This window comes from Hyperolius riggenbachi, chromosome 10 (assembly GCF_040937935.1).
Source record: "Hyperolius riggenbachi isolate aHypRig1 chromosome 10, aHypRig1.pri, whole genome shotgun sequence".
Classification (NCBI taxonomy): domain Eukaryota; kingdom Metazoa; phylum Chordata; class Amphibia; order Anura; family Hyperoliidae; genus Hyperolius; species Hyperolius riggenbachi.
This window is the reverse complement of record NC_090655.1, coordinates 285635584-285659402: the sequence shown is the minus strand read 5'-3', so window position 1 is coordinate 285659402 and position 23819 is coordinate 285635584. Positions and strand designations below refer to the sequence as shown.

At 46.3% G+C, this 23819-nt stretch overlaps 1 protein-coding gene across 1 annotated transcript in view; it reads left to right on the top strand.

Moving 5' to 3' along the window:
* Window positions 1-678: 678 nt before the first annotated feature.
* The window catches only part of LOC137537272 (zinc finger protein 850-like), a 37253-nt gene continuing 14112 nt past the window's right edge, over window positions 679-23819 (top strand). Inside the window, exons 1-3 of the mRNA XM_068259356.1 lie at window positions 679-696; window positions 3064-3486; window positions 3583-4015. Of these exons, the coding sequence (XP_068115457.1) occupies window positions 679-696; window positions 3064-3486; window positions 3583-4015 (874 nt within the window). The remainder of the gene's footprint in view (window positions 697-3063; window positions 3487-3582; window positions 4016-23819) is intronic.

Genomic DNA, 23819 nt, shown 5'->3' with positions numbered 1-23819 from the left:
ATACACTAATCACTATGTATTGGGCGAAGGAGTAGATGTGCCAGTCAAGTTGGGTGTAAGGGCAGAAGTGCCAGTAAAGTTATGTAACAAGATATGGGGATACACTGGTTTTTAGGGTATTTGCAGTTGGTTAATACATAATAGTTGGTGGTTATGATCACTTTAAGGTGTGGAGTAATGAGTTGGAGGGTATAGGGGGAGGATGTTATAATGCACTATTTTTGGGCTGTATAGTTGGCACATAAACTCACTATGGAAAAAATAAAAATAGTAAAGAATAGTGTAAGAATAGGGGGATAATAAAAGGGCGGGCATTGGCACTGCTGACTATAAGAGAATAAAATGGATACAAATACTAAAGGTGATGTACATAATAAATAGGTTTCGTATGGGGATTTGCACAAAGTATTCACAGAGGTGGGATACGATACAGAGGTAGTGCACTACGTGGAAGAATGTGCTACAAGTGGGTGGGGGGTGGAAACATAGTAGAAGGGGGGTTGGATTAAAGCTAATGGGCTCTTGGGGATATGGTAAGAACATATGGGTCCCGTTTTGAAGTCCCGCAGAAGGTCACTATGGAAACTGGACGCATTGAGGCGGAGTACTAAGATCACGGGGCAGGGCTCTGGGGAGTGTGGGTAATGTAGTCTCAGGCATTCAGTGACGCTGGGCAAGATGGCGTCCAGGTCTCGCGTGAGGACAAGAACGTGGGAATATGGGTAATGTAGTCCTGCCGAGCAGGGAATGGAGATTCCTTGTGATGCGCACATGATGTCCCAAGTCTCGCGAGGATGCGAAACTTGGGCAAGCTGGGTAATGTAGTCTGGGGCTTACGTATAGGATAGTAGCCTCATGAGAATGTCGGCAAGATTTGGAGTTACATAATAGGAACTTATAGGAGTATGAGTAAGTGCAAGATGATGGAGGAGCGATAGGCATAGAAAGTAATGGTTTATATACGGATGTGTTACATATTAGGAGTGATTGTGTTTACTAATCACATGTGTGATATGCTAATGAGCTATGGGAACACATAAGACTGCTGGGTCGCTTTCTAACCAATAGCCCCTGATGAGTCGTATGACGTAACGCGTGGGGCGGAGCCTGGAAGGTAAGCGACCAGCAGCAGGAGGAGACGTCCCCTGAGAGTTTTAAAATTACATGCGCTTTTTTATCTTATGTTTGTGAGTATAACTCTTAAACTTTTATACAATAAATCGTGGATTTTACACTATTGGAAGTTTTTTAGTCTATAGATCCATGCCTAAAGTTCCTGCCAGCAAATTGTGAAGGTGGATGTACTTGTAACCAGTGAGGTTGAGACTGCACACCCATAAGCGTGGACAGCTGTCTGTGAGTGTGGGCAGCAGGATTAAAGGGTGAGCAGGAGAACAATAGATGTTAATGGTTATAAGATTCAGTGGTGGTGTAAACAAGATTGCACTATGATATTGTCTCACTGCTTTGTTTGAGATTGGATGAGTCATTGATTGCCTGAAGGAAACCGGTCAACCCTTAAGCGCTGATGCTGTCTGTAGGGCTGGGCAGCCCGGCAGCAAGGTGAGCGTGCTAATTGTTGGCTATATGGTCACGGATAGAGAGGTGATCCCACTATACTAATTGCACTACTGGACCCCATAGGGTGAAGGTCCCTACATGGTTTCATATAAGCAGATCGCACTATGATTCTGTGTTTGTTTCTCTTTTTACATATGTGAATTTTCAAATAACGGGTGAATACGTTTGGAGCACCTGAATTCTGAATACTGGACGCTTAACAGCAGAAGACGTGCCAAAGAGGACCTGTGTGTAGCTATTGGACATTGGGAAGGGGTAGCGCACTCAATAAGCACTGTTTGAATATATGAGATGTACATGTAGCATCTGTCTCGAGTTGCGGCAGGCCTTGATATTGAGGGGGGTGATAGTAGGGGAGCGCAATCGAAAGACTATAAAGCTCTACAATTTAGACAAGCCTAGACACCAAACATTAATATTCAGTGTTCCCCCCAGGCTCTTTTAGCCAGACGCTCCACCCGGCTAATTTTAGTGACCACCCAGCTGTCATCAGCTCACCTCTTCCTACTCCTCCCATGCTGTAGGCAGAGTTGTGCCGGACCTGCATTCCTCCGTCACGCCCCACCCGGCTACTTTTTCATGCCACCCGGCTGGAAAACAAATTCTGGGGAGAACACTGATTGTGCTTTTCTTCTGGTGGACTTAAAGCTTCATAGCTGCAGCCACTAGGGGGCACTCTATAGGCAGTAGCAGTGTTAGGGAGTCTTGCCCAAGGTCTCCTACTGGATAGGTGGTGGCTTACTGAACAGGAAGAGCTGAGATTTGAACCCAGGTCTCCTGAGTCAGAGGCAGAACTCTCAACTAGTACACTGCTTTCCATGTATGGCCAATGACATGCAAATAACTCTGACTTGTATGCAAATATAATGCAAATTGCATACAGATAATCAGATTTGTCAGGAAATGCATTTGATTGGCTGAATTCCTAGCTAATAAAATCTTCATGCAAGGCAAAGTTATTGTCATGTGATTGGCCGCCTGTAATGAGCACAACCTTCTGCAGTTCTCTGTCAGGCTGATAACTGATGATGGTCAGTGACATGCCAATATCTCTGAGATGATGCAAATTGTATGCTAATTATATGTAAATGTATGCACCTGCTGCATCTGGTCCATTTTCAATCAGCATAAACTTTACACCAACTTGGAATTATCAGCAGCTCACTGACCCTCCCTAATGATAATTGCTCCTCCCCTCAGAATTCTCTAACAGGAAGTGATGATGTTTCTCTATTTGCAGCGCGGAGTCCCGGCATCAGGAACCTCTCAGAGACTCGTCTCTCTGTATCCACAGACTGTACAACGGATGATGATGTCATTGGACAAGAGTCTCCTGCAGATATCCTGGTGACCCCAAATATTCCCCCAGACTCCCCTCACCTGTCTAACCCCGAGGAGCCTCATACCCAGCACAGCTCTCCCCCTGCTGGCGGGTCTCATTCCTGTTCCACGTGTGGGAAATGTTATGTATGGAAATCACAGCTTGTCAGACATGAGCGATCTCACACTGGTGAGAAGCCCTATTCATGCGCAGAGTGTGGGAAATGTTTTGGTCAGAAATCACACCTTACCCAACATAATAGATCTCACACTGGTGAGAAACGCTATTCATGTGCAGAGTGTGGGAAATGTTTTGTGCAGAAATCAGTGCTTGTCACGCATGAGAGATGTCACACTGGGGAGAAGCCCTATTCATGTGCTGTGTGTGGAAAATGTTTTGCACAAAAATCAAACCTTGTTGAACACGAGAGCTTTCACACTGGTGAGAAGCCATATTCATGTGCTGAGTGTGGGAAATGTTTTAGGTTTAAACTGCAGCTTAATACACACAAGAGTTTTCACACTGGTGAAAGCCCCTATTCATGTGCTGAGTGTGGAAAATGTTTTGGATCCAAAACAGACATTGTCAGACATGAGAGAATTCATACTGGTGAAAAGCCTTATGCTTGTGCTGAGTGTGGGAAATGTTTTGGGCAAAAATCTGTGCTTGTCACACATGAGAGATCTCACACTGGTGAGAAGCTCTATTCATGTGCAGAGTGTGGGAAATGTTTCACTCACAAACCGGGGCTGGTCACACATGAGAGATCTCACACTGGTGAGACGCCTTATTCATGTGCAGAGTGTGGGAAATGTTTTGTATGGAAATCACAACTAGTCAAGCATGAGAGATCTCACACTGGAGAGAAGCCCTATTTTTGTGCTGAGTGTGGAAAATGTTTTGGATCCAAAGCAGACCTTGTTAGACATGAGAGATCTCACACTGGTGAGAAGCCCTATTTTTGTGCTGAGTGTGGGAAATGTTTTGTGCAAAAATCACAGCTTGATGCACATGAGAGATCCCACACTGGTGTGAAGCCCTATTCTTGTGCTGAGTGTGGGAAATGTTTTAGGTATAAACTGCAGCTTAATAGACACAAGAGTTTTCACACTGGTGAGAAGTCATAATAATGTGCTTTGATTAGGAAATGTTTTGTATGTAGATCAGGGCTTGTCAGACGCCTGTGCTGAGTGTGGGAAATGCTTTGGACATAGATGTACTGCTACAACGTTTCTTTTCCTTTTTCTAGTAATTGAGGCAGGATTTTATCAATGGCTCTTCAGTGCCGCCAAGTGCAAGCCAAACCGACAGTGCAACTGATTCGGATGGAAGTTGGACGCATTAGTCGATCGGACATGCTACAAGATGTCATCACAGTCCTCCCACGGGATTGTACGCTCTCCCGGGTATCTCTTCCCTTGTTAGCGATAATTGCTGTATTTGTATAGCGCTTTTCTCCTGTCGGACTCAAAGTGCATGCGAGTCAGCCTCTAGAGCGCACTCAGTAGGTAGCAGCAGTGTTAGGGAGTCTCGCCCGAGTACTCCTTACTGAATAGATGCTGGCTTACTGAACAGGAAGGGCCAAGATTTTACCCCAGGTCTACTGTGTCAGAGGCGGAGCCCTTACCCAGCACACTGTCCAGCCGCTGTGATGGCGCTCCTGGTGGCATGTGCGGTACAGGCTACTTACACTTGTAGTGCAGATCAGAGCCGGCCTGCAAAACTAAAGAGAGTGGAGAGGAGAGTGCTAAGTCCCACCACCCATTACATATGCGAGAGGCTTATCACGATTGGCTGCGTTTTGAAGAGAGGCTTCATGATTGGCTCAAGTTTTGCTTTTGCAGGACACGTGCCACAAGTCCCGGAGGTATCGGAGACACTCACAGGAAGAGAGTCATTGCCTCTATTCAGTGGTGGCAGAAATTTTTAAGGAGTCCTGGATACTGTACCAGCAATTTGCCCAGCCTGGCTATGCAGCTCTAAGGTATACTTAACTTTGTAGTGCACCAAATGTGCAAGTGCTTGTACTGTACCTCCAATGGGAGGACAGAGCTGGTCCTGTGCAGCAGAGAATGTACCTGGACATGCTGGGCCATTTCTAGGACAAGTGCTTGTACTGTACCTCCAATGGAGGGACAGAGCTGGTCCTGTGCAGCAGAGAATGTACCAGGGCATGCTGGACCATTTCTAGGACAAGTGCTTGTACTGTACCTCCAATGGGAGGACAGAGCTGCTCCTGTGCAACAGAGAATGTACCAGGGCATGCTGGGCCATTTCTAGGACAAGTGCTTGTACTGAACCTCCAGTGGGAGGACAGAGCTGCTCCTGTGCAGCAGATAATGTACCAGGGCATGCTGGGCCATTTCTAGGACAAGTGCTTGTACTGTACCTCCAATGGGAGGACAGAGCTGCTCCTGTGCAACAGAGAATGTACCAGGGCATGCTGGGCCATTTCTAGGACAAGTGCTTGTACTGTACCTCCAATGGGAGGACAGAGCTGCTCCTGTGCAGCAGATAATGTTCCAGGGCATGCTGGGCCATTTCTAGGACAAGTGCTTGTACTGTACCTCCAATGGGAGGACAGAGCTGCTCCTGTGCAGCAGAGAATGTACCAGGGCATGCTGGGCCATCTCTAGGACAAGTGCTTGTACTGTACCTCCAATGGGAGAACAGAGCTGCTCCTGTGCAGCAGAGAATGTACTAGGGCATGCTGGGCCATTTCTAGGACAAGTGCTTGTACTGAACATCCAATGGGAGGACTGAGCTGCTTCTGTGCAGCAGAGAATGTACCAGGGCATGCTGGTCTATTTCTAGGACAAGTGCTTGTACTGTACCTCCAATGGGAGGACAGAGCTGCTCCTGTGCATCAGAGAGTGTACCAGGGCATGCTGGGATATTTCTAGGACAAGTGCTTGTACTGTACCTCCAATGGGAGGACAGAGCTGCTCATGGGCAGCAGAGAATGTAACAGTGCATGTTGGCCCATTTCTAGGACAAGTGCTTGTACTGTACCTCCAATGGGAGGACAGAGCTGCTCCTGTGAAGCAGAGAATGTACCAGGGCATGCTGGGCCATTTCTAGGACAAGTGCTTCTATTGTACCTCCAATGAGGGGGAGGACAGAGCTGCTCCTGTGGAGCAGAGAATGTACCAGGGCATGCTTGGCCATTTCTAGGACAAGTGCTTGTACTGTACCTCCAATGGGAGGACAGAGCTGCTCCTGTGCAGCAGAGAATGTACCAGGGCATGCTGGGCCATTTTTAGGACAAGTGCTTGTACTGTACCTCCAATGGGAGGACAGCGCTGCTCCTGTGCAGCAGAGAATGTACCAGGGCATGGTGGGCCATTTCTAGGACAAGTGCTTGTACTGTACCTCCAATGGGAGGACAGAGCTGCTCCTGTGCAGCAGAGAATGTACCAGGGCATGCTGGGCCATTTCTAGGACAAGTGCTTGTACTGTACCTCCAATGGGAGGACAGAGCTGCTCCTGTGCAGCAGAGAATGTACCAGGGCATGCTGAGCCATCTCTAGGACAAGTGCTTGTACTGTACCTCCAATGGGAGGACAGAGCTGGTCTTGTGCAGCAGAGAATGTACCAGGGCATGCTTGGCCATTTCTAGGACAAGTGATTGTACTGTACCTCCAATGAGAGGACAGAGCTGCTCCTGTGCAGCAGAGAATGTACCAGGGCATGCTGGGTAATTTCTAGGACAAGAGCTTGTACTGTACCTCCAATGGGAGTACAGAGCTGCTCCTGTGCAGCAGAGAATGTACCGGGGCATGCTGGGCCATTTCTAGGGCAAGTGCTTGTACTGTACCTCCGATGGGAGGACAGAGCTGCTCCTGTGCAGCAGAGAATGTACCAGGGCATGCTGGGGCATTTCTAGGACAAGTGCTTGTACTGTACCTCCAATGGGAGGACAGAGCTGCTCCTGTGTGGCAGAGAATGTACCAGGGCATGCTGGGGCATTTCTAGGACAAGTGCTTGTACTGCACCTCCAATGGGAGGACAGAGCTGCTCCTGTGCAGTAAAGAATGCCCCAGGGCATGCTGGGGCATTTCTAGGACAAGTGCTTGTACTGTACCTCCAATGGGAGGACAGAGCTGCTCCTGTGCAGCAGAGAATGTACCAGGGTATGCTGGGCCATTTCTAGGACAAGTGCTTGTACTGTACCTCCAATGGGAGGACAGAGCTGGTCCTGTGCAGCAGAGAATGTACCAGGGCATGCTTGGCCATTTCTAGGACAAGTGCTTGTACTGTACCTCCAATGGGAGGACAGAGCTGCTCCTGTGCAGCAGAGAATGTACCAGGGCATGCTGGGCCATTTCTAGGACAAGTGCTTGTACTGTACCTCCAATGGGAGGACAGAGCTGGTCCTGTGCAGCAGAGAATGTACCAGGGCATGCTTGGCCATTTCTAGGACAAGTGATTGTACTGTACCTCCAATGGGAGGACAGAGCTGCTCCTGTGCAGCAGAGAATGTACCAGGGCATGCTGGGCCATTTCTAGGACAAGTGCTTGTACTGTACCTCCAATGGGAGGACAGAGCTGCTCCTGTGCAGCAGAGAATGTACCAGGGCATGCTCGGCCATTTCTAGGACAAGTGCTTGTACTGTACCTCCAATGGGAGGACAGAGCTGCTCCTGTGCAGCAGAGAATGTACCAGGGCATGCTGGGATATTTCTAGGACAAGTGCTTGTACTGTACCTCCAATGGGTGGACAGAGCTGCTCCTGTGCAGCAGGGAATGTACCAGGGCATGCTGGGCCATTTCTAGGACAAGTGCTTGTACTGTAACTCCAATGGGAGGACAGAGCTGCTCCTGTGCAGCAGAGAATGTACCAGGGCATGCTGGGCCATTTCTAGGACAAGTGCTTGTACTGTACTTCCAATGGGAGGACAGAGATGGTCCTGTGCAGCAGAGACTGTACCAGGGCATGCTGGGGCATTTCTAGGACAAGTGCTTGTACTGTACCTCCAATGGGAGGACAGAGCTGCTCCTGTGCAGCAGAGAATGCACCAGGACACGCTGGGCCATTTCTAGGACAAGTGCTTGTACTGTACCTCCAATGGGAGGACAGCGCTGCTCCTGTGCAGCAGAGAATGTACCAGGGCATGCTGGGATATTTCTAGGACAAGTGTTTGTACTGTACCTCCAATGGGAGGACAGAGTTGGTCATTTGCAGCAGAGAATGTACCAGGGAATGCTGGGCTATTTCTAGGACAATTTCTGATATAGTAAACTTGTGATATAGTAAACCATTTTTCCTGGTCCTTTGGCGTTTAATGAGATTATACTGTATGGGAGTGATTAGTGCATTTCATGTGTGGGGGTGATTAATACATTTCATATATGGGGATTATTTTTCTGTTTGATTTTGTATACAAGTGATCATAAAAATAATCAGAAATCAGATCAGACCTCTCGGAAATAAACGTTTTGACCCATCTATGTGATGTGAAATTGCATAGTGTGTACCGGGCATAAGGCAACCTAGAATTGTTTGGGGGAAACTTCCATTGTTTATTTATGATTTTCCATAACAAAAGCTTGAAACACAAAATCATGATAAAAATGAATTGTAATAATCACAAACAGAAACATTTTGCTGAGATATGAATGCAGATTTAAAGGATACCCGAACTGACATGTGACATGATGAGATAGACATGTGTATGTACAGTGCCTAGCACACAAATAACTATGCTGTGTTCCTTTTTTTCTTTCTCTGCCTGAAAGAGTTAAAGGGAAGGTTCAGGGAGGGGGGTTAAAAAATAAAAATCAATTTCCACTTACCTGGGGCTTCCTCCAGCCCGTGGCAGGCAAAAGGTGCCCTCGCCGCCGCTCCGCAGGCTCCCGCTGGTCTCCGGTGGCCGACCCGACTTGGCCAGGCCGGCTTCCAGGTCGGGCTCTTCTGCGCTCCAATGCCCGGCACTTCTGCGTCCCACGCGGGCGCGCTGACGTCATAGGACGTGCGCCGGGCATGCGCAGTACAGCCCGGAGGACGTCCGATGACGTCAGCGCGCCCGCGTGGGACGCAGAAGTGCCGGGCATTGGAGCGCAGAAGAGCCCGACCTGGCAGCCGGCCTGGCCAAGTCGGGTCGGCCACCGGAGACCAGCGGGAGCCTGCGGAGCGGCGTCGAGGGCACCTCCTGCCTGCCACGGGCTGGAGGAAGCCCCAGGTAAGTGGAAATTGATTTCTATTTTTTTACTCCCCTCCCTGAACCTTCCCTTTAAATATCAGGTATGTAAGTGGCTGACTCAGTCCTGACTTAGACAGGAAGTGACTACAGTGTGACCCTCACTGATAAGAAATTCCAACTATAAAACACTTTCCTAGCAGAAAATGGCTTCTGAGAGTAGGAAAGTGAAAAAAAGGGGAATTTCTTATCAGTGAGGGTCACACTGTAGTCCCTTCCTGTCTGAGGCCTGGTGCACACCAAAACCCGCTAGCAGATCCGCAAAATGCTAGCAGATTTTTAAACGCTTTTTTAAATTTTTCTATGGCGTTTTGCTAGCGTTTTGCGGATTGCTGCTGCGGATTTCAGTATAGTACATTTCATATATTGTTACCGTAAAGCTGTTACTGAACAGCTTCTGTAACAAAAACGCCTGGAAAGCCGCTCTGAACTGCCGTTTTTCAGAGAGGTTTGCGTTTTTCCTATACTTAACATTGAGGCAGAAACGCATCCACAATCCAAAAAATGCCTCACCTCGGGAGTATGCGTTTCTGCAAAACGCCTCCCGCTCTGGTGTGAACCACCGCATTGAGATACATTGACCAAGCGTATCCGCAGCCGCAAGCGGCTGCAGAAACGCTGAAAAAGCCGCTCGGTGTGCACCAGCCCTGAGTCAGGACTGAGTCAGCCACTTACATACCTGATATTTAACTCTTTCAGGCAGAGAAAGAAAAAAAAGGAACACGGCATAGTTACAGTATTTGTGTGCTAGGCACTGTACATACCCATGTCTATCTCATCATGTCACATGTCACTTCGGGTATCCTTAAGGGCTCTTTCACACCAAGACGTTGCGTTTTAGGGGACATTAAGGTCGCATAACGTGCCCCTAACGCAATGCATGGTGGTGTTGAAGTTGGACGTCAGATTGAGCCACGTTATGCAGCTCTTGGTGCGCCGTTTTCGTTCTATACTGATAGAACGAAAACGGCGCACGCGTCAAAAGACTGTGGAGACCACGTGATCGGAACACTCCGCATCACGTGGTCCCGCCAGCCAATCGCCGCACAGAGCGGCCGCTCCAGGAAGTAAACACGTTACGTCAGCACAGTGCAGTGAATATTAATTAGCCATGTGGCTAGTCACAATAGCGGACTCTCCCCTCCTCCTCTACTGCACTGAATATCACAGCATAGGGCCAGCGGAGGACACAGAGCCATGTCAGCTATATATAATCACAATCTCAATAGCAAATACAATGAAAACGGCGCATTCTTCAAAAAAACAGACATTACTGAGCATGTGCAAGCAGTGTAACGCAGCAAAGTACGAGTATAACGCACAGCATGCTGCACTTTCATTAAACGTGCAGCGTTATACTCTTAACACAACGTGTGCACTGTGAACAGCACATTGATTTTTCAGTGCTGTGAGTTGGGCTGCGTTACTGGCTGCTGTAACCTGGGACTTTAATGTCCCCACTGTGAAAGCGGGCTTAAAGAGACACTGAAGCGAAAAAAAAATGATGATATTATGATTTGTATGTGTAGCACAGCTAAGAAATAAAACATTAAGATCAGATACATCAGTCTAATTGTTTCCAGTACAGGAAGAGTTGAGAAACTCCAGTTGTTATCTCTATGCAAACAAGCCATTAAGCTCTACGAGTCGTGGAGAGGGCTGTTATCTGATTTTTATTATCTCAACTGTTTCTGGACTATTTACTTTTTCTCTGCCAGAGGAGAGGTCATTACTTCACAGACTGCTCTGAAAGACTCATTTTGAATGCTGAGTGTTGTGTAATCTGCACATATTATAGAATGATGCAATGTTAGAAAAAACACTATATACCTGAAAATAAAAGTATAAGAATATTTTCTTTGCTGCTAATCTTCAACTAATTATTCATAGTACACAACCAATTCATTATATCATATTTTTTTTTTTCACTTCAGTGTCTCTTTAAGTCAAAATATGCAGAAATAGAAGAAAACTCTGAACATAATTTATCTAGAACACCTCCCTGGGGTGGTACACTGTGAAGCAAGGGACTGGACACAGGGCAATAAAAGCGTGTTTCTTTCCTGTCAGGGCCTCTTTCGGAGCAGGACACTGCACACTGTCTGCTGGGATGCTGCTTGCATGCGGTCAGTGGCACGTACTCCACAAAATGGCGGCCAGTAAGTCTCTCTGGGTTGACCACATGGGAAGCCCGCCGACCCCCTTGATTTCCCTCCATAATTGATGGCGGGTATTTCAAGCATATTGCTTCACATAGTTTCCACACAAAATCATGCTGAGGCATTGGACTGTCACCATTTTTTTTTTTGTAAAGCACATAGGAATTCCAGATGCACTGTTCCACCAAATGCCGAAAGATCCTCTAATAGTTGCTGTTTTCGGACAGCCGGATGAAAGGTTATGGCCTGGTCTACTCGGCCCACTCCTACCATAGTTTTGTTGTAATCCAAGACAGCTTTGGGCTTCTTGCTCTCCTTGCATCCTCTATTTCTGGTAAGGACAGTGGCAGCGTTGTGCAGCGTGCTCAGAAGGGACACGTCCTTTTTGTCATCCACCATAGTGCCTTGACTTTACTCTTCTGCCAGGCTACAACTTCCCTACTCTTGAGTTTCTGGGGTGGCAGCTGGCGATGAATTAGCCCTCACAGTGCCATAAATATCAATTTTGTGGACCAGCAGCTGTTCATAAAGCTCTGCAGAGGAATACAAATTGTCAGTGGTCAGGCAATACCCCTTTTCCAGTAATCGCTCCATCGGGGAGAGTGCAGGTGAAGTTGCCAACCCAAAGTCACTGTACTTAGGGTCACACTTGTGTACATCACTGCGTTCCAGATATAGTCAGACTGGGACTCACACAGCACAAAGGATTTGACCCTGAGGCCTGGAACCCACTACAAATCGCTAATCGCAATCGCTAGCGTTTTGTATGAGGGTTTTGTAAGCAATTTCATAAGCATTTTCTGGCCATTTTGGTAGCAATTTTAAAAAGTGTAAGCGTTTTGCCAGCGATTGTGTAGCGATTCGCGTTTTTATTTCTGATTGGTCCTTTCAATTACTTTTAATATTTTTACAGTGTGCAGTAATTTCAAAATGCTACCAAATCGCTCTGTGTAGGTTTTGACGAGCGATTACACCAGCGTTTATATACTTTACATTGCAGAATTGCTAATCGCTAACGCTCAAAAATGCTGCATGTCTTGGGTTTGTGATTTGGTAATTGCAATCGCTCCAGTGGAATTTGGCCCGTCCATTAACATTAGCTGAGCGTTTAGGGAAATCGCTAGCAGTTTGAATCGCTCCCTAAACGCTCACAAAATCAATCTAGTGGGTTCCAGCCCTGAAACATGCCCGTTTGGATGCAATATACTGCGCCCAGCTGAGAGGATCTTTGTAGGCCGTAAGGCTTTCATCCAAAATGACATCTCTCTGTGGCTCATACGGGGTCCTGAAGTTGGAAATAATCATCTGATATACCTCCCAGACCTTTTTGAGCTACGGTGCAGGATGAGTGGCCTCTTCAAAGTCCTCATTGCTCATGAAGTGGAGATACTTCAAGGGAACCTAAACTGAGAAATATATGGATTTTTCCTTTTAAAATAATGCCAGTTGCCTGACTCTCCTGCTGAGCCTTTGTCTCTAATACATTTAGCCACAGCCCCTGAACAAGCATGCAGCAGATCAGGTGCTCTGACTGAAGTCAGACTGGATTAGCTGCATGCTTGTTTCAGGCGTGTTGTGATTCAGCCACTACTGCAGCCAAAGAGATCAGCAGGACTGCCAGGCAACTGGTATTGTTTAATAGGAAACATCCATCTCCCTCTCAGTTAAGCTTGCCTTTCATAATGAGGCTGAAGCGGTACTCTGGCATCACTGTACTAAAGAAAGGGGTGGCCAGTCATTTATTTGTGGACCAGTACCACTCTTGCAGTGGCTTCCCCACCATTCCCTGGGCCCAGGAACTGCCAGATGTCATGTGACCGGTTCCCACCGCCTGCTCCTAGGGAATCTGCTTTGTGGAGCACCCTGTTGCTGCGCTGCGTAGCGGTTTGTCTCATCCATTATCCACTGGATGAGCTCCTTGCTAAGGAATAACTCGAAGTAGGTCAGGGGGCTGTGGTCACAATCCTGCTACAGGTCAGGCGACCCAGTAAAGGGCAATCTATGGGGCAGTGTCCAAGTTGCAATGACAATTCTGCACCAAGTGCGCACACCACTAACCGGCCTTTCAGTGTTGCTGTCGGTCTCTGAGGCTGACAAGAGGTCTCCTGGAACGTCGCTGTCGGTGGAATCAACCACAGACTCCACATCGCTGTCTTCCATAAAATTAATCAGCGCCTCGTCGGACAGTGCCTCCTGGGACTTGAGGCCATGGTGGCAGGCAGGCCACAGGTCAGCCAAAGGCCACCAGATGTCAAAAAACAAAACACATAATACAGCAATCGTTAAAATGACTACACTGCAAAACGAATAGCAATAAGGCAGAAAAAAGCGGGCTAATAGACAATCAAATGCATAGAAATCTCAGGAGCTGTTAGAACAACTAGCACTGGTCTCTGGAAGAGAATGAGGCAATAACTGCCAGCATTTTTATATTGTATTTGATTCAATACAGCTGTTTGTATTGAATCTAACAGAGGAGCTGACAATCTAATCCTACCATAGTCATAGTCTAATGTCCTACCATATTATTATTATGTATTGATATAGCACTGACATCTTCTGCAGCACATTACAGAGTACATAGGCATGTCACTGACTGTCCTCAGAGGAACTCACAATCTAATCCTACCATAGTCATAGTCTAATGTCCTACCATATTATTATTATGTATTTCTATAGCACTGACATCTTCTGCAGCACATTACAGATTACATAGTCATGTCACTGACTGTCCTCAGAGGAGCTCACACTCTAATCCTACCATAGTCATAGTCTAATGTCCTACCATATTATTATTATTAATATTATGTATTTATATAGCAATGACATCTTCTGCAGCATATTACAGAGTACATGGTCGTGTCACTGGTTGTCCTCAGAGAAGCTCACAATCTAATCCTACCATATTATCATTATTTTTTTATACAGCACTGACATCTTCTGCAGCAATTGACAGAGTACATATTCAAGTCACTGACTGTTCTCAAAGAATCTCACTATCTAATCCTACCATAGTCATAGTGTGATGTCCTACTATATTATTATTCTGTATTTATATAGCACTGACATCTTCTGCAGCACTTTACAGAGTACATAGTCATGTCACTGACTGTCCTCCGAGGAGCTCACAATCTAATCCTACCATAGTCATAGTCTAATGTCCTACCATATTATTATGATGTATTTATATAGCACTGACATCTTCTGCAGCACATTACAGAGTACATAGGCATGTCACTGACTGTCCTCAGAGGAACTCACAATCTAATCCTACCATAGTCATAGTCTAATGTCCTACCATATTATTATGATGTATTTATATAGCACTGACATCTTCTGCAGCACATTACAGAGTACATAGTCATGTCACTGACTGTCCTCCGAGGAGCTAACAATCTAATCCTACCATAGTCATAGTCTAATGTCCTACCATTTTATTATTATGTATTTATATAGCACTGACATCTTCTGCAGCACATTACAGAGTACATAGTCATGTAGTCATGTCACTGACTGTCCTCAGAGGAGCTCACAATCTAATCCTACCATAGTCATAGTCTAATGTCCTACCATATTATTATTCTGTATTTATATTGCACTGACATCTTCTGCAGCAATTTACAGAGTACATAGTCATGTAACTGACTGTCCTCAGAGGAGCTCACACTCTAATCCTACCATAGTCATAGTGTAATGTCCTACCATATTATTATTATGTATTTATATAGCACTGACATCTTCTGCAGCACATTACAGAGTACATTGTCATATCACTGACTGTCCTCAGAGAAGCTCACAATCTAATCCTACCATAGTCATAGTCTAATGTCCTTTCATATTATTATTCTGTATTTATATAGCGCTGACATCTCCTGCAGCACATTACAGAGTACATAGTCATGTCACTGACTGTCTTCAGAGGAGCTGACAATTTAATCCTACCATAGTCTAATGTCCTACCATATTATTATTCTGTATTTATATAGCACTGACATCTTCTGCAGCACTGTACAGCACTAGAGATGTCGCGAACCTCCGATTTTTGGTTCGCGAACTTCCGCGGAAGGTTCGGTTCGCGGAAAAGTTCGCGAACCGCAATAGACTTTAATGGGGAGGCGAACTTTGAAAAATAGAAAAAATTATGCTGGCCACAAAAGTGATGGAAAAGATGTTTCAAGGGGTCTAACACCTGGACGGGGGCATGGCGGAGTGGGATACATGGCAAAAGTCCCGGGGAAAAATCTGGATGTGACGCAAAGCAGCGTTTTAAGGGCAGAAATCACATTGAATGCTAAATTGCAGGCCTAACGTGCTTTAAAACATCTTGCATGTGTATACATCAATCAGGGAGTGTAATTAGAGTACTGCTTCACACTGACACACCAAACTCACTGTGTAACGCAACGCAAACAGCTGTTTGTGTAGTGACGGACATGCTGGACTACTACGCAACATGGCGAGATTGCTCTTCCTCACTCAGTGATGTCAGGTAATGTGTGACTTCCTTCTCAACTTTCCATGGCATTGTTAAAAAGCTTACGTTTTGTTTTTAAATTACATTTCCTACTTGCTGTGTACTTGTTCAGTACCGCTACAATGAGAATCCTGTGGAGGCGGGCAAGTCTGCCATTGTGACCCCGGGTAATGGCCGGGGAATGAGAGGTTTGAATCCGGTGTGGAGCCTGAGCAACGGCTACCACTACACATCCAAGGAGGGCAGCGGGCAGGCATGCACGCCCGCCCGCCCCGAGGTAGTGACCAAAAATAACAATACAGGAGGAGGACTTTCGAGGCCCTGCTGTGTATTTGAAATGAATGTACTTTAAATCCTTTAACGAGAACCAGTTATGGCGGGCAAAGATGACACCACATTCCTTTCACGAGAATCATATGGAGGCGGGCAAATCTGTCATTTGTGACCCCGGGTAATGGCCGGGGAATGAGGGATGGAATCCGGTGTGGAGCCTGAGAAACGGCTACCACTACACATCCAAGGAGGGCAGCAGGCAGGCATGCACGCCCGCCCCGAGGTAGTGACCAAAAATAACAATACAGGAGGCGGACTTTCAAGGCCCTGCTGTGTATTTGAAATGAATTAACTTTAAATCCTTTAACGGGAATCCGTTATGGAGGGCAAGTCTGCCATTGTCACCGCGGGGAATGAAGGTTGGATTGCGGCCCGAAGTGGGAGCCTGCTGAGACCCATGCTGTAGCTGCCCTGACCGTGCTTTGCAGACCAGGCATCTGTGGTCAGATGGACCCTTGAGCCAGCGGAAAACAAACCAAGTCGAAAGCATTTGCCAAGAATGTTTAACGGAGGGCAAGTTTTTTTGCCCTTTTTTTAAATTTTTTGAAAATGATAGATGGTTGTATTTTTAAATTGTTTGAAAGTTTAGATGGTTGTATTTTTAATTAAATTGTTTGAAAGTTTAGATCGTTGTATTTTTAAATTGTTTGAAAGTTTAGATGGTTGTTTTTTTAAATTGTTTAAAAGTGTAGCCATTCTTCCTCCCCCCAGCCACGAACAATACCATGGGAACGTGGAGCAGCAGAAGCCCCCTGTGACGGCTGCCGCGGTTGTTCTCCGCGGCTTGTCTTTTGAGGGGTGCTGGTTTTCCTCAGGTGTTCTTGCCATAGCTGTTTGTGCCTTCTCTCCAGGTGCCTTCATAAGGCACTTGTCCCTACGTGAGAGTTGGCCTTTCCACGGCTCAATTTTTGCTGGCAGAGACAACAGATGGCTTTGCTCCGATCTGAGACACACACGTTAAAAAATTTCCAAACCGCTGAGCCCCCTTGGGGTGATGGCGCTACGGTGGCATCAGCAGCTGACGTTGAAGGGCATGTTGGCTGTCTGGCCATAGCGGGCGATACATGGCGCCGGACACTGCCCCCAGCTGTTTCTGAGGAGGAGCTCCCTCTGCTTCTATCATGGAGTCGTCTCCTCCTAGTCCTCTCTGACTTCTCCTCTGAACTGTCCCCCTGGTCATCTCCTCTACCGGGAACATATGTGGTATCCGTATAATCGTCATCATAATCCTCCTGGCCAGCTGCACTTTCCTCAGACACCTCCTCACGATTTTGGGAAGTGATGGCACGTGCCTTCTTCTGAGCACTGTATTTTGGGCCAGGTCCACACGAAATCACAGCAACACCACCTCGCACAGACCTGCCGGTGCCTGGTGGCCTTCCTCTGGGTCTGCCTCTACCTCTCCCTCTACCTGGTTTGTCCATTTTGTCCATCTCAGGGGGATGCTAGGTATATGCAGTGAGCTGGGTTCACTGAACAGTAAAGGTACTAGGATGCAGTGAGGTGGGTTCACTCAACACAACAGGTAGTAGGATGCAGTGAGCTAGGTTCACTGAACAGTAAAGGTACTAGGATGCGGTGAGGTGGGTTAACTCAACACAACAGGTAGTAGGTATATGCAGTGAGCTGGGTTCACTCAACACAACAGGTAGTAGGTATATGCAGTGAGCTGGGTTCACTCAACACAACAGGTAGTAGGTATATGCAGTGAGCTGGGTTCACTCAACACAACAGGTAGTAGGTATATGCAGTGAGCTGGGTTCACTCAACACTACAGGTAGTTGTGTGCAGTGATGAGGTGGGTTAAGTAAACACAACAGGTAGTAGGTGTATGCAGTAAGCTGGGTTCACTCAACACAACAGATAGTAGTTGTGTGCAGTGAGCTGGGTTCACTCAACACTACAGGTAGTTGTGTGCAGTGATGAGGTGGGTTAAGTAAACACAACAGGTAGTAGGTGTATGCAGTGAGCTGGGTTCACTCAACACAACAGGTAGTAGGATGCAGTGAGCTGGGTTCACTGAACAGTAAAGGTACTAGGATGCAGTGAGGTGGGTTCACTCAACACAACAGGTAGTAGGATGCAGTGAGCTGGGTTCACTGAACAGTAAAGGTACTAGGATGCGGTGAGGTGGGTTCACTGAACTGTAAATGTACTAGGATGCGGTGAGGTGGGTTCACTCAACACAACAGGTAGTAGGTACGTGTAATGAGCTGGGTTCACTCAACACAACAGGTAGTAGGTATATGCAGTGAGCTGGGTTCACTCAACACAACAGGTAGTAGGTATATGCAGTGAGCTGGGATCACTCAACACAACAGGTAGTAGGTATATGCAGTGAGCTGGGTTCACTCAACACAACAGGTAGTAGGTATATGCAGTGAGCTGGGTTCACTCAACACAACAGGTAGTAGGTATATGCAGTGAGCTGGGTTCACTCAACACAACAGGTAGTAGGTATATGCAGTGAGCTGGGTTCACTCAACACAACAGGTAGTAGGTATATGCAGTGAGCTGGGTTCACTCAACACTACAGGTAGTTGTGTGCAGTGATGAGGTGGGTTAAGTAAACACAACAGGTAGTAGGTGTATGCAGTGAGCTGGGTTCACTCAACACAACAGGTAGTAGGTGTATGCAGTGAGCTGGGTTCACTCAACACTACAGGTAGTTGTGTGCAGTGATGAGGTGGGTTAAGTAAACACAACAGGTAGTAGGTGTATGCAGTGAGCTGGGTTCACTCAACACAACAGGTAGTAGGTGTATGCAGTGAGCTGGGTTCACTCAACACTACAGGTAGTTATGTGCAGTGATGAGGTGGGTTAAGTAAACACAACAGGTAGTAGGTGTATGCAGTGAGCTGGGTTCACTTAACACAACAGGTAGTAGGTATATGCAGTGAGCTAGGTTCACTCAACACTACAGGTAGTTATGTGCAGTGATGAGGTGGGTTAAGTAAACACAACAGGTAGTAGTAGGATGCAGTGAGCTGGGTTCACTCAACACAAAGCTAGGTATATGCAGTGATGAGGTGGGTTAAGTAAACACAACAGGTACTGGGTATATGCAGTACTGGGTAGTACAATGTGCAGCTCCCTGTCACACACACAGGCAGTCAGTCACTGAATGTGCTGGGCTGCTGGCAGTGGCACACACACACTATCAATTAGCAAGGCTGTGCATGCAACAAAAGTGTCAGTTTGACACACAGTAAAAAAAAAAAAGTACAGGATGAGCTCTGACAAAAGCTAGGGTGCTATAAAGCAATAACAATCAGCCAGGAGCAAACTAAGCAGCCAAGAACCTAAGTAAACTGTCCCTAGAAGAACAAGTCTGCAGCAGCTGTCCCTTTCCTCTCACTAGCAGGCACACGAGTGAGTGTAATGGCCGCCGGAGCCTGCCTTATATAAGGGGGGGTGGGGCTCCAGGGCTTACTGTAGCCTGAATGGCTACAATGTGCCTGCTGACTATGATGCAGAGGGTCAAAGTTGACCCTCATAGTGCATTATGGGGCGAATCGAACTTCCGGAAAAGTTCACCTGGCGCAGGCGAACGCGAACAACCAATGTTCGCCTGGAACCGTTCGCCGGCGAACCGTTCGCTACACCTCTATACAGCACCACAGACGGTGAGGGTTTTATATAAATAAATGCGTTTGGGGAAATGCCTCCAAATCCTGGCCACGGCCACATTATATTGGTCCCGCCTGTATATGTTCTCCCCATGTCTGCATGGGTTTTGTCTGGGCACTCAGGTTTCCTCCCACGCCCCAAAAACATACAGATAAGTTAATTGGCTTACTCCTAAATTGGCCCTAGACTACCATACATAAAATACACTACACAATACATACATAGACATAGAATTATAGCAGGGGTTAGATTATGAGCTCCTCTGAGGACAGTCAGTGACAAGACAATATTCTCTGTACAGTGCTGCGGAAGATGTGGCGCTATATATAAATACATAATAATAATAATAAATAATAATATCTCGCCTTCCTCATTTTCCCCGATACTCTCTGCCTACGCTCTATTCCTGTTCTGTATTAAGGTTGCAGTTAGCTGACTGACCACAAGATGGCGACGTCATAACCATGAGCTGGAAGGCAGAAACAGGAATTGATGAAGAAAAAAGGAAATAATTAGGCGAGACCGGAAGTAGCTCAGAGATTAGCTCGGGCTTCCGATTGAGGAGGTGAGCGGAAAGTTTATGAGGTAAATATATCAACTATGAATAAAAAATAGAAAAGTAAAAACAGAAAATAATTTTATTTGAAATAAACACGTGGGGTGGGGAGAACAGGTAATGGGGTGAGGGAGGAGCACATAGTGGGGGAGGGGAGGACAGGTATTGGGGTGGGGAGAACAGGTAATGGGGAGGGGAGGAGCTCATAGTGGGGGAGGGGGACAGGTATTGGGGTGAGGGAGGAGCACATAGTGGGGGAGGAGAGGACAGGTAATAGGGGGGGGGGGGCACATAGTGGGGGGAGGGGAGGACAGGAATTGGGGTGTGGGAGGAGCACATAGTGGGGGAGGGGAGGACAGGTATTGGGGTGAGGGAGGAGCACATAGTGTGGAGGAGAGGACAGGTATAGGGGCGAGGGAGGAGCACATAGTGGGGGAGGGGAGGACAGGTATTGGGGTGAGGGAGGAGCACATAGTGGGGAGGAGAGGACAGGTATTGGGGTGAGGGAGGAGCACATAGTGGGGGAGGGGAGGACAGGTATTGGGGTGAGGGAGGAGCACATAGTGGGGGAGGGGAGGACAGGTATTGGGGTGAGGGAGAAGCACATAGTGGGGGAGGGGAGGACAGGTATTGGGGGGAGGGAGGAGCACATAGTGGAGAGGGGAGGACAGGTATTGGTTGGGAGAAGAGCACATAGGAGTGGAGGTATTGGGTGAGGGAGGGAAACATATTGGGGCAGAGGTGGGCAGGTATTGTGGTGGGGTTGGACAGATATAAAGGTGATAGAGGAGCACATGGTGGGGAGTGGAGGACAGGTGCTTGAGTGTTGGAGTAGAAGATAGGTATCGAGGTGAGGGAGTGTCACATGACTGGAGAGGTGAGGAGGTTTCTGGGAGTGTCACATGACTGGAGAGGTGAGGAGGATTCTGGGAGTTTCACATGACTGGAGAGGTGAGGAGGATTCTGGGAGTGTCACATGACTGGAGAGCTGAGGAGGATTCTGAGAGTGTCACATGACCTTTCCTTCAGTCTCTCCATACAGAGTCTCCCTTCTGTGAAGTCTGGTGACCATCGCGGTGCCCCCACCTCCCCCCTGATATCTGAGAGACACGAGAAGCCCACAACATCCTCACTGATCTGCTGTCAGGGTGAGTTGAGCATTACCAGGAATTATGGGACAGTATCCAGTGACAGCCAGTGATTTGTATGGTGGTGACTGTATCATTCTGTGTGTCAGGTTCCTATAAGGAGGCTCATTGTCTCATCTATTTCTCCATGGAGGAGGGGCAGTATATAGAAGGACACCAGGACCTCTACAAGGACGGCATGATGGAGAATCAGCCACCCCTCACATCACCGGGTAAGAGGAGACTTTCATTTAATTTAAAGGAGAGAATATTATGGATGGACCTGAGTGGTTCTTGCCTTTTGCATGATCGCTGTCTCTGTAAAGGTCTAGCCTCTAAAGCATTGTTATCACATAAATTCAGCATAGCGGGTCTGAACCCTCTATAACAGTAATTATAGAGTGACAGAATACCTTGAAATGAATCAGAGCACTCAGTATTTGATTTTATATAAAAAATTGTATTTGCTTATCATTACAGCAGATATACAAAATATGAACAGTTCCAAGTAGTGTTTCCTTCTGACAGTATTCCATCCCATCAGGCCATAGCCAAGCGATCATCAGTCTTTAAAGTACATTCAAAAAAGAGTGTTAACAGTTGTATTATATAGAATAGGATCAAAAATAGTCTTATCTATATCTAGTAGCTCTATATAAACTTACAGTAATCTTCTTGAAAAAAATGACATTTAGCAGAACTTTATGCTGAAAAATGAATAAAGTAAATCACCAGAATATGAAGCATATGACCCCTTCTCTGCCATCTCTTCAGCATCTAGAGCCACGTGTGGGAAGGCAGCTTCTGGCTTGTAGCTGGTGTCTTTCAGGAGAGATTCAGTCTGGATGTCTCTGAATAGCTCTGAAACCACCTATTTTTATACTCACTGAATTCAATATGGCTGCTTCATTTGGAATATCCCTCAATCTTTACTTCTGATTGGTGGAAATTTCTGTGCGTCAATCTTTATCATGTTTTTCATACCTAGGTCATAATCTATTTTGTTTACAAATTCCTTATTTAAGTTATCTGTGGGAATTGACGCAGTTTGGGATATTTACACATACTGACATTTGCTTATCCGGTCTGCTTGACGCAGTTTATTAAAACTGGATGTCAGCAGCTATCTTGACCTGCTGATTAATTGCCCCAGACATTGGGACTTTTAAAATATTAAACAAATTTCATTCTATCTGTCTTTCATGACGCACTTCTGATATTATGTCTCTGTACTGATTAGCTTGGAATGTTTCTGTCCTTTTGCAGAAGCCATCTTTGCTTATTAGAGTATGCAGGGCTTGAAACAATATACTCATTTACTCATTTGAATATAGCACTGATTATGTAATTCTTCTTAAAACAATTAATCATATAAAATATAATTGCATATGATAACTTAATAGTTTAGAGCCATTTTCTATACACTGTACTTGTCTTTCTTATGCAAAAAAATTCCTAACTAGACTCTATAACAAAATGTTCAGCCTTATTTCTTTTACCCTATAAGTTCCTATACCTGTTCTAATGTGGTCTGTGTTACTGCAGCCTTTTCTAGTTGCACTCTCTCTGTTCTTTTCTTTGTCAAGCTTTGTCGACCCAGGGAGGAATGTGCTGCCTCTGCTGTGATAGGGACAAGTTATGCATGCCCCCAAACAGTGTGTGCTTTGCGTATTCCTCACGGACAGTTTTGAGGCTAAGGAGGAGGGGGGGAGGGTCGAGCTGCTGGCAGACTGGAGTGCAGATAGTTAGTGCAGATAGTACAGGTAAAAACTTGTAGTATACTGTAACATATTATATATATATATATAAGTACAGAGGGGCTGCAGCACACAACAGGAAAACAGTGACAGGGGCTCTTGGTTACGCTTTAACGCGCTTAAGCTCACCAACTGCGCCAAAGTGTCCCCAATCTGGTGAGTCCTACTCTACCATGCAAAATGCCAGTTTTTATAAGCAGTCTAGTGGGAGCTAAACCAAAAACCCTAAAATGTCAACTAGATGGGAAAAAAAGGAAATTAAAAACACCTCACCCTTCACCTAGCTACCAAACGAACTCTCTGGACGTGTGCAATGCACTCATTTATATACTTAACTGTGCTAGAGGTGGGCGTGGTCATGCAGGCTCACAGGGGAAAATTATAAATAAATTACCAAGGGGTAAGCAGCACAAACCAAATTTTTTTTATGCAATTCTATGCAAAGCATGCACGCAGCGCTGGAGGTCCCCAGACTATATATATATATATATACACACACACACACACACACACAGTGGGTTGCAAAAGTATTCAGCCCCCTTGAAGTTTTCCACATTTTGTCACATTACTGCCACAAACATGCATCAATTTTATTGGAATTCCACGTGAAAGACCAATACAAAGTGGTGTACATGTGAGAAGTGGATCGAAAATCATACATCATTCCAAACATTTTTTACA